The 12,154-nt window shown below is 35.8% G+C and overlaps 1 protein-coding gene across 2 annotated transcripts in view; it reads right to left on the reverse strand.

Annotated features, from left to right (window-relative positions):
• Positions 1–2,122: 2,122 nt before the first annotated feature.
• The window catches only part of DIRAS2 (DIRAS family GTPase 2), a 16,474-nt gene continuing 6,442 nt past the window's right edge, over positions 2,123–12,154 (reverse strand). For both annotated transcript variants that reach the window (XM_035309993.1, XM_035309992.1), the window contains one exon: positions 2,123–5,345. In XM_035309993.1, coding sequence (XP_035165884.1) covers positions 4,707–5,306 — 600 coding nt within the window. In that variant the 5' untranslated portion in view covers positions 5,307–5,345 and the 3' untranslated portion in view covers positions 2,123–4,706. The remainder of the gene's footprint in view (positions 5,346–12,154) is intronic.

The following is a 12,154-nucleotide window of genomic DNA, read 5'->3' on the forward strand; positions in this document are numbered from 1 at the left end:
AGAAGGAGATCAGGTTCATCAGGCAGGACCTGCCCTTCGTAAACCCAAGCTGACTAGGCCTGATAGCCTGCTTGCCCTGCAACTGCCACATGATGACACCCAAGATAATCTGCTCCATGAGACTTGTGACTTAAGTTTGTATGTGACTTAAGTTTGTATTCAATGTGACTTAAGTTTGTATTCATAACTTTGAAGGAGGACATACGCTAAATAAGAATATATTTTTCACTGGCAAAAAAGAGTTGTAAACAAAGGAAAAAAAAAAAAAAAGAGGAAAGCAAATTTTGTAATGATTGTGGTGTTTATGTGGACAAATAGATGGACAATTACAGATGGAAAATAAAATAATTACTATGTTGTGCAAACCTCTGGACTGCAAATCCACTATTCCAGGGCAGGTTTTGTCAGAATCAGAACAATGAATAGTTAATGAGAGTGTATTAGAAGAAAATAGTAATGAGAGTGTATTGGAAGAAAAACAACAAACAAACAAACAAACAAACAGGATCAGAGGAATTATAAATAATTATTATGTAGGGGCATATAAGGAATATAAATATAGGGGCACTGTTTAGCAAAAATGAAAAGCTTTTTTGACTGCTATGTCACATTACTTCACAGTGATATGAAATTTGCATTCAATGCTCAACATTTCAACATTTCAAATGCTCACCAAAGTACCTAAGTATTCATGCTTGCTTGTTGATCCCTCCCTCTGCTGAGAACAAATTATGGAATACATATAGAAAATAATCATTTAACTGAACAACTGAATTACAAAATGTGTTAAATTATTATATTTAATTTTTTTTTTTTTTTTCAGGTGCAGTAATGTACCGTACTGGGAAATTTTGTGAAAACATCAAGTATTTGGTAAGGAAGAGGAGGAATAGCAGGATCTGTACAATAAGTTTCAATTTTTGCACAAGCACTCAGTTCATATCTGTCATTATTTAAAACTAACTAAATAATAGAATACAGACTAGCATCCAAAAATATTTTGCTTTTTGATGGACAAAATATACACCTACTGATAACCTGTGTTTTATGAGGAAGGTAGATTGTTTTGAAAGTGTAGGTGTTTGTCTCACTGTAATAAAGGAAAATGTTAAATAGGACAAACTCTTTCACCCTCTTAGGTCTTCCCAGAAGTCTATTTGTGTCATTGCAGATTTTAGGACACTGCCTAATGTGTCTGAATCTATTTTGATCTAGGGAATTGCCTTCTCCACTTTTAAAAACGATATGCTTAATATACTTAGGAAATAAACACACTGCAGGCACCAACAAGGCTTTTTCCCAAAACAAGTCTCCATTTAAAACTTTATTTTGTATGTTTGGAACATCACAGGAAACATAGAAACTTGTAGGCACAAATGACTTAATATCCAGTTTTTGAATCAAATATTTGCTAATGAAATCGCAATGACACATTTTTGTGATATCTATATAACTTAATACATATGATATACATACAAAAGTCATGCGTTGTAAAGAGTCATTTTCTCTATATGGCTGAGTGCTAAAGTTCACTGTAGATTTTACATGTTTTAAATATGTCATATTTCTTCCATACACTTTAAAGAGTTTATTAGACTAATATTACATCCCCAAAGAAAACACAAAATGTAATGTTCTTTATATTTTTTCCTGTATTAAAAAAGAAAAAAAGGATAAGTAATAGCAAAACAAATGTTTTAAAACAGCTGACATATGTAAGATATGCATAAGCTAGTAGTATAAACTAGAATGACAATGCTAGGGTATAAAATATGTTCTCTTTTGAATCTGTGGTCCACGAGTAATATTGCTTCTGTACCGGCCTTGCTTTGATACATGCAAGTCCATGAAATAATTCATGGCTCATTATGTAACAGGAAAGGAATGAACTGGAAATTAAAGGAAATAGTTCTTAAGACTAACATTTGGCAGCTACTTGTTTAATTTCCAGTATGACACACAATTACTCTTTTATTTCTGAGACACATTCAGCAAAAGCCAGGGGCCAAATTTCAGCCCATAATGTCCTTGCCATCATAACCTTTTTGGTCTAATTGAGATCCCCTACTCCCTACTACCACAAGATTCTTCATCATGCATTTTTTTTTTTTTTTTTTTTTTTTTTTGGCTTCTATTGTAATTCCATGCTGGTCTCGTAGAAGTGCATTATGCATAATGACCTTTTGGCATCAGTGCATCAGTGGGACATCCCTGTCCTGCTGACCTCAGTATATGACTCATTGCTCCCCAGCTGTAGTCCTGCTTTGGATTTTGCAGTTCTGTTAGTGGAATCCAGTGCTGTAAAGATAAGTATCTTGAACCATTTGCTTACAAACAGAGTAAATGTGTAAAAACGTAGAAAAGTCATACTTAACATAGTGCTTTTGAATGTTTTGCATCCCTGATCTGGAAATACTGTTTGACCTATTGACACACTGAGAAGGAAAAGATTCACTTAGCTGTGTAAGCTATACCAGGCTTCTTTATATTTTTTAGGAAGTATGTAAGGGTCTGAAGAGTCAGTCTGACCAAAGGCAGACAGAGCACTGGATGGGGAGTGGGGAGATCTGTTTTTCTACCTTGGTCTGTCACTAACCTAATGGGTACCCTTGTGCAGTTGCTTCCTCTCTTTGTGCCTCAGTTTCACCATCTGCAAAGTTAAGGTAATGATGCTATCCTTTGTGTAAAGTGCTTTGAGACTTATGGAGAAAAAGCAATGCTTAAGAGCCAGGAAATTATTGCTAAGGAAGCATCTTAGCCTTTTTCCTGCTCTCTCCAATTTTCTTTTCTAACATCATAAACATCAAAACTGTATCTTCTTTAAAATCAATAGGAGTTTTACCCTTGTTATTAATGCTGCCAGGACTTATTCTGAGTGAATGACATAAATTGTGCTCCTTTCTAGATAGTGCTAACAGCAGTTTTTGCTCAAAGACATGTATACTATCACACTACTTATGAAATATCTGCACTTTTGTTTGGAAAGGTAGAAGGTAAACAAGCAATAGCTTTAAGAGCAACAAGGTAACAATTCTTAATGTCAATACTGCATTTGAACAGCTATTAGAAGACATTTATAATGCAACAGCATGCATACTACTATTAATAATACTTGACGGCATTTTCTCATACTATGGTTTTGATGTAAAAGTTTCCCTAAAATATGACGTTGGTTTTATTATTTCAAAGCAGTTCCTAATGTGCAAATTGTAGCTTATACAATTTTGATGTCTTAAAAAAAAAATAAAAAAAAAAAATGTATGTGCTTCTTTTATCTTTGATGATCTTTGTTATGAGTAGGATACATACTTTACTCATTCATTTATTTTTTAAAAAAGGTTTTAAGAGAAATCCAGAAAAGCTCACATTTTTAGCATTTATCCCCTTTAGAAGATTTTGAGAAGAACAGTTTCCCCTGACAGAGTGGTTTGAACCAGTTTTTTTATTATTATTTATATTCTGAGCCTTGTATTGCTCTGTAACACAGTACTGATTGCAACTCTTAATATGCCAAATCCTGTAGTACTTACCCAGCAAGTCTTCTGTTAGAGACTCTTGTGGGTCCTAACACCAGATGTAGGATTTGGCTCTATAATAGTCACAGCAGTTCAAATTGTGTGTTTAAACAGTGAATATAAAACCCTTTAGACAATATAAAGGCAACAAACCTAGCAATGTATGAATGCAAAACCATTCTAACTGGAATATAGTGATGGAAAGAAGTTTTACTCAACTAATATGGCAATTTGAACAAAACCTTTCTGTACTACACTGACCCCTCTCCAACAGCATCAACAAGTTCAACAAACTTTCAGTCCATTCGCACATCACACTATCTGTTCATTTATCCATCGCCAGCTCTTAAACTGAGTCTTTTCAGTAGAGGTTTTGCACAGAACTCCCCAGCCAGTCCTCCGTGGGAAGTATTCTGTTTGTTTGTACGTACACACTGTTTTTATGATCTGACATTCTCCAATGGCAAACATCTGCTCTTCTGAAGTATCTTGGGGCCAAAAGTACAGGCCATTCCTGGAGTGATAGGTGCAGAAAAGATGATCTCCTTCTCTCATATAGGTGCTGGCTTTTCCTCATCTTCCAATTCAAACACTGCATCATACAAGAAAGACATCTCATGCCGGGGGCGATAAAGAAAATCCCCATTCCTTCTAACATTCCTTCTAATCATATTTCCCTTTAGTGAGAAATAATTTGGCAGATCTGAGATTACTTTATGCACACTGCCCCAGCAGTCCGTACTGAAAATTGCACAGAACCATTTGTCCACAGCACTCTTACAGAGTACGGTAACTTCATCCAACATGCAGTTATATGTCCTCGGCTTCTTTGTTGACATTGGTTTTTCTACTAGCATTATACATTGCTTTCCAGTGCAGTTACATGCAAATATAAATGTTATGATGCTGACTTCCCAAATCTTCCACAGTATGCTAAAGATGAAATTTCTTTTACTATGTAAATTATTAAATTAGGTATCCTGGATCTTTTTTTTTTTTTTTTCACTGATATCTGGAACATACAAATTTTGAAATTTTTTCATAGTAACCACAGTAACTTTTTTTTTTTTTCAAATTACAAATATTTCTTTCAAAACAGATACCTATCAATAGGGTCTTGTATGGTTGTTTGCTGTCTATAGGAAATATCAGGCAGGTGAGACAGCATGACTGACTTCTGTTAGTGCAGTATCACATGACCACACATTTGCCTTTCAGCTTCTCTTTCCTTTTCTGTTGCTTGCTTTTTTTGCCATCAATTTGTAAACTCACAGTCCTGCGTTTTTCTAGGTTTAACAGCTCTTGGAATAACTCCTTCACATTGTGGTTCAGCTTGGCAGAGGTCTCCATGAAGGCACACTTCCACTTCTTGGCCATGGCTTCTCCTTCACTGCTGTCCACTTCTCGATTTTGATTCTCGTCATTTTTGTTCCCCACCAGCATTATAGGAATGCTTTCTACATCTCCCTTAATCTGGCATATTTGTTCATAGATCGGTTTGAGTTCCTCCAAGGACTGTCGGCTGGTGATAGAGTAAACCAAAATGAAAGCATGTCCTTTAGAAATAGAAAGACGTTGCATGGCTGGAAATTGATGGCTTCCGGTAGTGTCAGTTATCTGCAAAGTGCATATACTTTTATCACAGCTGATCACCTGCCGATAGGTGTCTTCTATGGTAGGGATGTAGCTCTCTCTGAAAGTACCTTTCACAAATCTCAAGACCAGAGAACTTTTGCCAACTCCTCCAGCCCCAAACACAACAACCCTGTAATCATTGCTTTGCTCTGGCATGTTTCTTGGTGTGTCTGTTGCTCAGCTAGAGAGAAAAATCTAGGAAAGAAAATAAGAAAAACAACAACAATGACATTAATGCGGGTGAATTCAGGGATTGTACTTATCTTTCCCCAGAAGAGAAGTGAATGTGGTGGAAGTCATGCCATGTAATCTGCAATAGTTAATAATACTTGCAGTGGGTTATAGAATTATTTATTTCAGTAGTAGCTTTTAGGACTTGCAGTCCAGTCTGGAATGGTAACAAAAGACCATCTTCATCACTTCATGACTTATTTGAAATAAACATCATGATTCTAAGTATTATTCTTACTGGACTAACAACACTAGAATAAAAAGCTACATCTGGGAACTGTTATTTTGGCAAGGCCAAGGCCTGATAAAGTATAAAAACTGAACTACTCCTTCGTCTCTAAATGAAGTGTCTTCAAATCATCATTGGAACACAGTGGTAGACACTTGTACAACAGTCAATTACTCTAAATATTGTATCTCTTCATAGTTAGGGAGTTTATCTCCAGTGCCACTAGACAACATGCATTCATGGCAAGTTACAAGTATTTGTAGATTATTCAGTAATAACACCAGATACACTTTGTTTCTAACTCTTTGGGACTGTGTAGCCCAGTTTTATACACTTTTTCATTTTCATTTCAGGACAAAGAGTACAACTTGATAAACCTAGATAGTTCATGTTCAGTTTGATTTTTCATTCTAATTTTTATTTCGCAGCAGATGATATTCAATTGGAGATATGCTATACTTATTGGAAAGCTTGTGCCGGCATCTTCACAACATTTTTAAGTGGTGCACATTGTCAGGCTTGGCAAATTCATATGTCAGCTGTCACTGTGATCTCTGAAGTTAGTGACACTTGACAGAAACTATCTCTAAACATTGTGACCACAAATACTGTCATCATTATTAAATAATAAAAATGGTAAAGCTCTCACAGAAGCTCTCACAGGATTGAAAGCTATAGAGTTCATTGAAATAAAAGTGAAGATGAATTTGTCCTCCTATCAGTAGCAGCTCATTAGGTACACAGCATGTACAAGTCTCATTTTTGTTTAGTGGGATTTAAATAAATGAACACTAAACAACTAAACCCTAGGAGGTGAAGAGAGTCTAGGATATACTTGCTTTCAAGCCAAAGCTAGATAAAACAATATAAATATGTGGGACAAACTGCAAAATGTGGTGCACACTTACTTGTTCTAAGGAAACTGGGATGATTTAAGAGAGAATATTGTAAGTGAAATACCCGTCTCTTGACCAAGTGCACCGGTGGTGGTTGAAGTTGCCTGTTGCAACATTGCCTAGGTAGCAGCTGAACCAGAGCAACCCACAGGGCTTCCTTACTGAGTCAGGAAAGCCTTCAAGCTATTTCTTCACTACAGCTGAAAGAGAGGTTGTGTTGTGGAGCAGAATTTTAGGTTATCTGTGCAGCATGGGGAGAATAGCAATAATGTTGTAGAGGTACAAATGTGAGTAGAGCTCCAATGGCCTTTCCCCCATTGCCAGCCCACACTGAATTCTGTATTTCTCCAACTGCAATGCTATTGCTGCCTGTGCCAGTTAGATTAAAACTGTGCCTGCCCATGCTGCACTAATGTTTTCATTTTGCTGTTCAAGCTTACCCTGATTTTGTTATCCTTCTTGTCCAGGGCATCCCTAGTCTTTCCTAATTCTTATGTCTGAGTTAGCTGAAAACATCTGTCTTTACACAATGTGTTGGATGAAGGAATTGTATTTCCTCATCTGCCACACCGTAGGCGGAATAACCAGTGCAACTGGGGATGCTGATCCTGAGGCATAATGCAGTTTTCACAGCTCTGCCTACCCAGCCTAGCTTCAGGCAGAAGGCAGCTTCAACCCTTCCATCTTTCTATGCTGCAGTCACTGTCACTCTCGGAGACTTGATTAAATATAGGAAGGAAAGACTGATAAATAGGGGTCTTTATCCTGAGGCACTGAAGCAAAATTGTTTCTCTCTGTGAGTAGAATTCAAGGAATTGAATAGTCACAGAAAACTCCGGTGTAAATGTTTATATAACAGGAAAACCCTCTGAGGAACAAGAAAAATGTGCAAACAGCTCATGCTGTTGAGAAAACAAACAAAATCAAAGTAGGTAGCAAAAATAAGAGATGAGGAAGCTAGCAGGAACCTATTCCACTGGGAATAAACCTATGCATAAGACAATTGCAAATGGGCAAAATGAGAACAGTTGTAGAGCTTAGAGTTGTAGGTAACTGCAGAGAATCAGCTACCATGAGAATTACAAGTTAATAATTTCTATGAGCAAGAAGGCAAGAGAGAAAAGCATGGCTATTTCACCTCTGAAGCAGCTTAAGTGTTGCACAATCAGATAACATGTAGCCTAGAAAAATTAGGATAATGAGGGAAAAAAAAGAAAAAGAAAAAGAAAAAGAAAAAGCATTTGACTATGAAAAACAGTGAAGCATTGTGAGTAAAAATTAAAATTAAAAAGCTGCCTTAGCCTATTCCTTCCATATTAAACTGCTTGCTTTGAGTATACTCAGAAATCTCCAAGAAAGATGGCACATATGATTGCCCAAAAGTTAGAACAAATTGAAATGTGACACTTATGGTATGAAGTATTAAGCATTTGAAAAGCTTCTAAGGGAACCTGAAATGACATGGTAACAGTATTCAAATACATAATATATTGTTGCAAAGAGGAAGAGTGTGTACCTGTAGTGCAGAAAATGGATAGATAGATAGACAGATAGATAGATGAATAAAACAGGAATCAAAGGGTTTAAATTGCAGAAAGAAAAGATCATATTAGACAACAGACACCGATGGTCCATGCTTAGCCTGCTGCCTACTATGGTCCCAGGGCCTATTCTACAGAGCTGCTCCCCACCTTTTGGGCAGCCCTCAACCTGGGTCATTGCAAAGAATTAGTCTGTCCCACATACAGGTCTGTTAATCCTAAAGTCCATCATTTATACCAACATAAAGATTTTTTTTTTGTCCTGCTCAGGAGCTTGGAGCAAACAGCATAGAAGACTATGCAAGGCTTTTTAATAGCACAGCAGAAAGGCTTCCATGGATTATTGCTATGTAGTTACATTCTTTTATGTGTCTCTGGTCAGAGATTCTCCTGCAGTGAAATTCATCCTGTGTGACTGCTGTGCACTTGCACCCGGTAGTGCATCTGTTAATGTGTTTTATACTGCCCTATTAGGGTATTGACTTTTCTTCATCTTAAAGTACATTGACTAAAACACACAACAAGACAAAGTAAAGTCCATATTGTTTCACCAATTCTTTCTCACCAATGTGTGTATGAAAAATTGAAAAAATTTTGCCTTTTCAGATGCAAAATATCTTCTTCCCTTATCCATACTTTGCAAACCTGACAACTTCATATTTTGCACATACAAAGCAGCAGTTATTTTTTACACTAAAGGACTGACTTATCCATGAGTTTGTGTCTAATAGACTCATTTGCTGCTTTTGCTATGTGTACAAATTGCATCAATTAAAATTTACTAGCATCCGCTAAAGTGTCAGGTGTAACGAAACTATCCTCACTTAAGAAGGCAAAGCACTTTTCATCACGTGTTCATACCCTTTCTGTTCTAATTGGTCATTTGCAGATTTCAGAAAGTTATTGCATCTCCATGTACCTTTGCTGACTTAGTTCTGTTTTCTTCAGGTATTTTGCTAGCATGAGGCCTCAGCTGCTGAACTCACTGGGCTGTTGACTGGGACAAGGTCTGCCTCCAGTTCAAGCTGAGCTATAGACATTTACTAGCTGCACTAGAATGCACTCTTTCACTAGCTGTTTCTGACATGCTAGGTAAAAGAACCAAATCTTTATGAGAGTAGGATACAGCTTAGAGACTGAGTCTTTATGATATAAAGCTGACCAGCTAATTAGACAAAAAATATAAAAAATGTGCATTAAAATGTTTGAAGGTACCTCCCATGACAGATTATGCACTCAATAATTTAAACTCTTGATATTCTTTAGGTGACTAATTACATCATGTGGGTATGTTATCATCTACTGAATCAGTGCCACCAATCCTGTATTTAGTCACTGTATATTAATTCCCTTTCAATAAAAAAAAAAAAAAAAAAAAAAAAATGGTAAGGGTGAATTCCTACACATTAAATACTTAGGTTTAGAGTAGAGAAAGATTAGAATATTGTGTAGGCTGATGGTGCTGGTAAAACCTTGCTCCTTTGTAAGCAGGTAAGAAAAAAAGTTCATCCTCCAACCACAGTTTTGGTTTTGTTGTGAAAGATTTTAACTATGTTGCATCGTCAGAATTCCACGCAATGCCACATGTTGCAAATTTCTATGAAATTGTTTGGCTAGATGGTATGTTTTAGGCTGGCATTCATTTTATGAAAACAAACAAACACAAACAAGAACTGATACTACATTTATTACTTGGAGTCAGTTTTTAGGTATCCAGGTCTTGAGTCTTTATTGCATCCTACTGAGATGTCTATCTGATATGCAATACAGCAATTGTTAGACACTGTGTATTAATTTTTAAAAGCTCTTTTTCCTAATGTTAAATCATCTCATGGTAGTCACTGATTATTAATTAATCAAATAAATAATTTATTAAGCCTAAGGCGATGTCTTTGTTTGCATTCTCATTGTTCGGAAGAAAATCCAGTAAAGTATGAGCAATACATTTAGTTCAAAATCTTACACTGATGTAAAATAACAAACCATCTGACTATCTAGTCATGACACCTCTACACAAAGATACATGGTGCAAGATGGAGAATACTAGTAAACGCAGTTATAGATAAGATGAATTTCAGCATGGTTGCAAGGATGGTGGCTGTTTCATCATTTTGAAGATGGAAAAACACTTACACATTATATACAGACGGTTTCCATACTATTTTTACTTGTCTGTAAAAAGGCGTTTCTGTGGGAATACTTTCAAAATATTTGCCAATGAACATAGACATAAACATAGAAATAAACAATGGGGATTTTCCTACTTCTGGTATTTCCATCTATTACAACTAGACTCTTATTCTTTACCCTTCCTTTTCTTTGCTTGCTTTGCTTTGTCCTTTTCTTATCAATAGAAATTATGACATGTTTGAAGACAAAACAGCTTCAAAACATAAGGTTCTAACACATGTGGAAAGCACTTTTTTATTCTTATGATGAACAAAATGTTCTCTGAAAGCCTTCTTCTTGATGATCAGCTAGTGTAAACTGTGATTTCTTCTCTGCAGGAATGTTATAACAATTTATGTCAGCTCTGGCTTTTATGCAGATGTTGTTCTTGCTATCTTTGTTAGCAGAGAAGAATATTTTCATACTATTAATGCCTTTGTCAGTGATATTTGAGAAGAGCCTTCGTCACAGATAAATATCTGTTGAAAACATCTCATCTTTTTACATGACATGTATGTAAAATAGGAGGACAGCTGGCCAAGTCACATCTACATAACCTATCCATGCATGGATTAATGGTACTAATAAGGGTAATTAAAATTATTTGATGCATTCAGAGCAAAAATGCTTATTGAGTTGGCTTTGCCAAATCAAAATTTCAGTTTGTTTATACATTGATGAATTCCTTGCACTTGAATTTCAGTCTCTGATACTTATGTTAACACCTGGAGGTTGCTGAATATTAGATTAAATAAATAAATACAGGTTAAATATTATTTATTCATACTTGTTGCAACTTTTTAGGTACCTTCACAAGACAAAATTACAGGCAGACATTTTGGACCATAGCTTCTTCCATACAAAAAGAAAGGAAGTCTTGAAAGGCAAAAATGTCTTTGAAATAATTTTCAGATAGCAATTGACTACATTTTGCTTAAAGTATTTATGCAGTGCCAGAAACCTTTAATCCAACTGACCAAAGATTTCTCTTGCTTTTTTTGTCTCTAGTGCAATTTGAGCAACGTGTCTTGCTTTAGTCCGAAAAAGTAATATTTGCCTACAGCTGTTCCACCTAATGATAACTCTTGGAAGAGCAACTCATTTTTAGGAAAGGTAGTTTTGCTGCTGATGATGACCAATGACTTAAATTAGTTGCTTCCTGGGTCTCGAGCACCAGTTTTGTTGTTGTTTCATAGTAATAGTTTGTGGGTTTTTTTGTTTGTTTTTGGTTTTGATTTATTTTGTTTGTTTGCTAATTAGTCTGAAAAATCATGATGGGAGTCCCCATGAGACCAAAGTTTATGCAGTTGACTGATGATGAAAATAAACATTGATCTCAACCAACTCTGCATGATGGTAAAAATAATGCTTCAAAATAAAAGCCAGCATCAAAATCAGTGAAGACTGATCTGCTTCAAGATTCCTAGCGCGGAATGGCCAAGAACTAATGTACTGGTTTACCAAAAGAAAGCTGCATAAATGTTATGTATTGGCATCATGAATAGGAAATGGGTTCTGCTCGTGTGGCCTGAAGGTTCCAGGATCTAACTGAACATTGTTTCTAAAGTCTGTATATACAGCATTCATGTAGTGTAAGAGCTCTAGACAGTAGAAGAAACATTAAGAAGATCAGTAATTTTGGCAGGTCATTAGATGTAGCAGTTACACGTGATGTGAAAATTTGTAGGTAACAAGTCATGTTGACCAAAGGGAATTCAACTGCTGGACACTGAAAGCAGCTTAATAATCTAAGATCTGTGGAGAAGTTACTAAGTGTGGCCCCCAGTAAAGATCTCACTGAACGGGGCTTTTGGAATTCCAGATTTATTTTCTGAATTCTTTTTTTTTTTTTTTTTTTTTTTTTTTTATTTGGGGCCAGTATTACCATTAAATTTCAAAATTTTTTTTCCAAAGTAAATATAAAGAAAATTTAATAAA

Source organism: Oxyura jamaicensis, chromosome Z (assembly GCF_011077185.1).
Source record: "Oxyura jamaicensis isolate SHBP4307 breed ruddy duck chromosome Z, BPBGC_Ojam_1.0, whole genome shotgun sequence".
Classification (NCBI taxonomy): Eukaryota; Metazoa; Chordata; class Aves; order Anseriformes; family Anatidae; genus Oxyura; species Oxyura jamaicensis.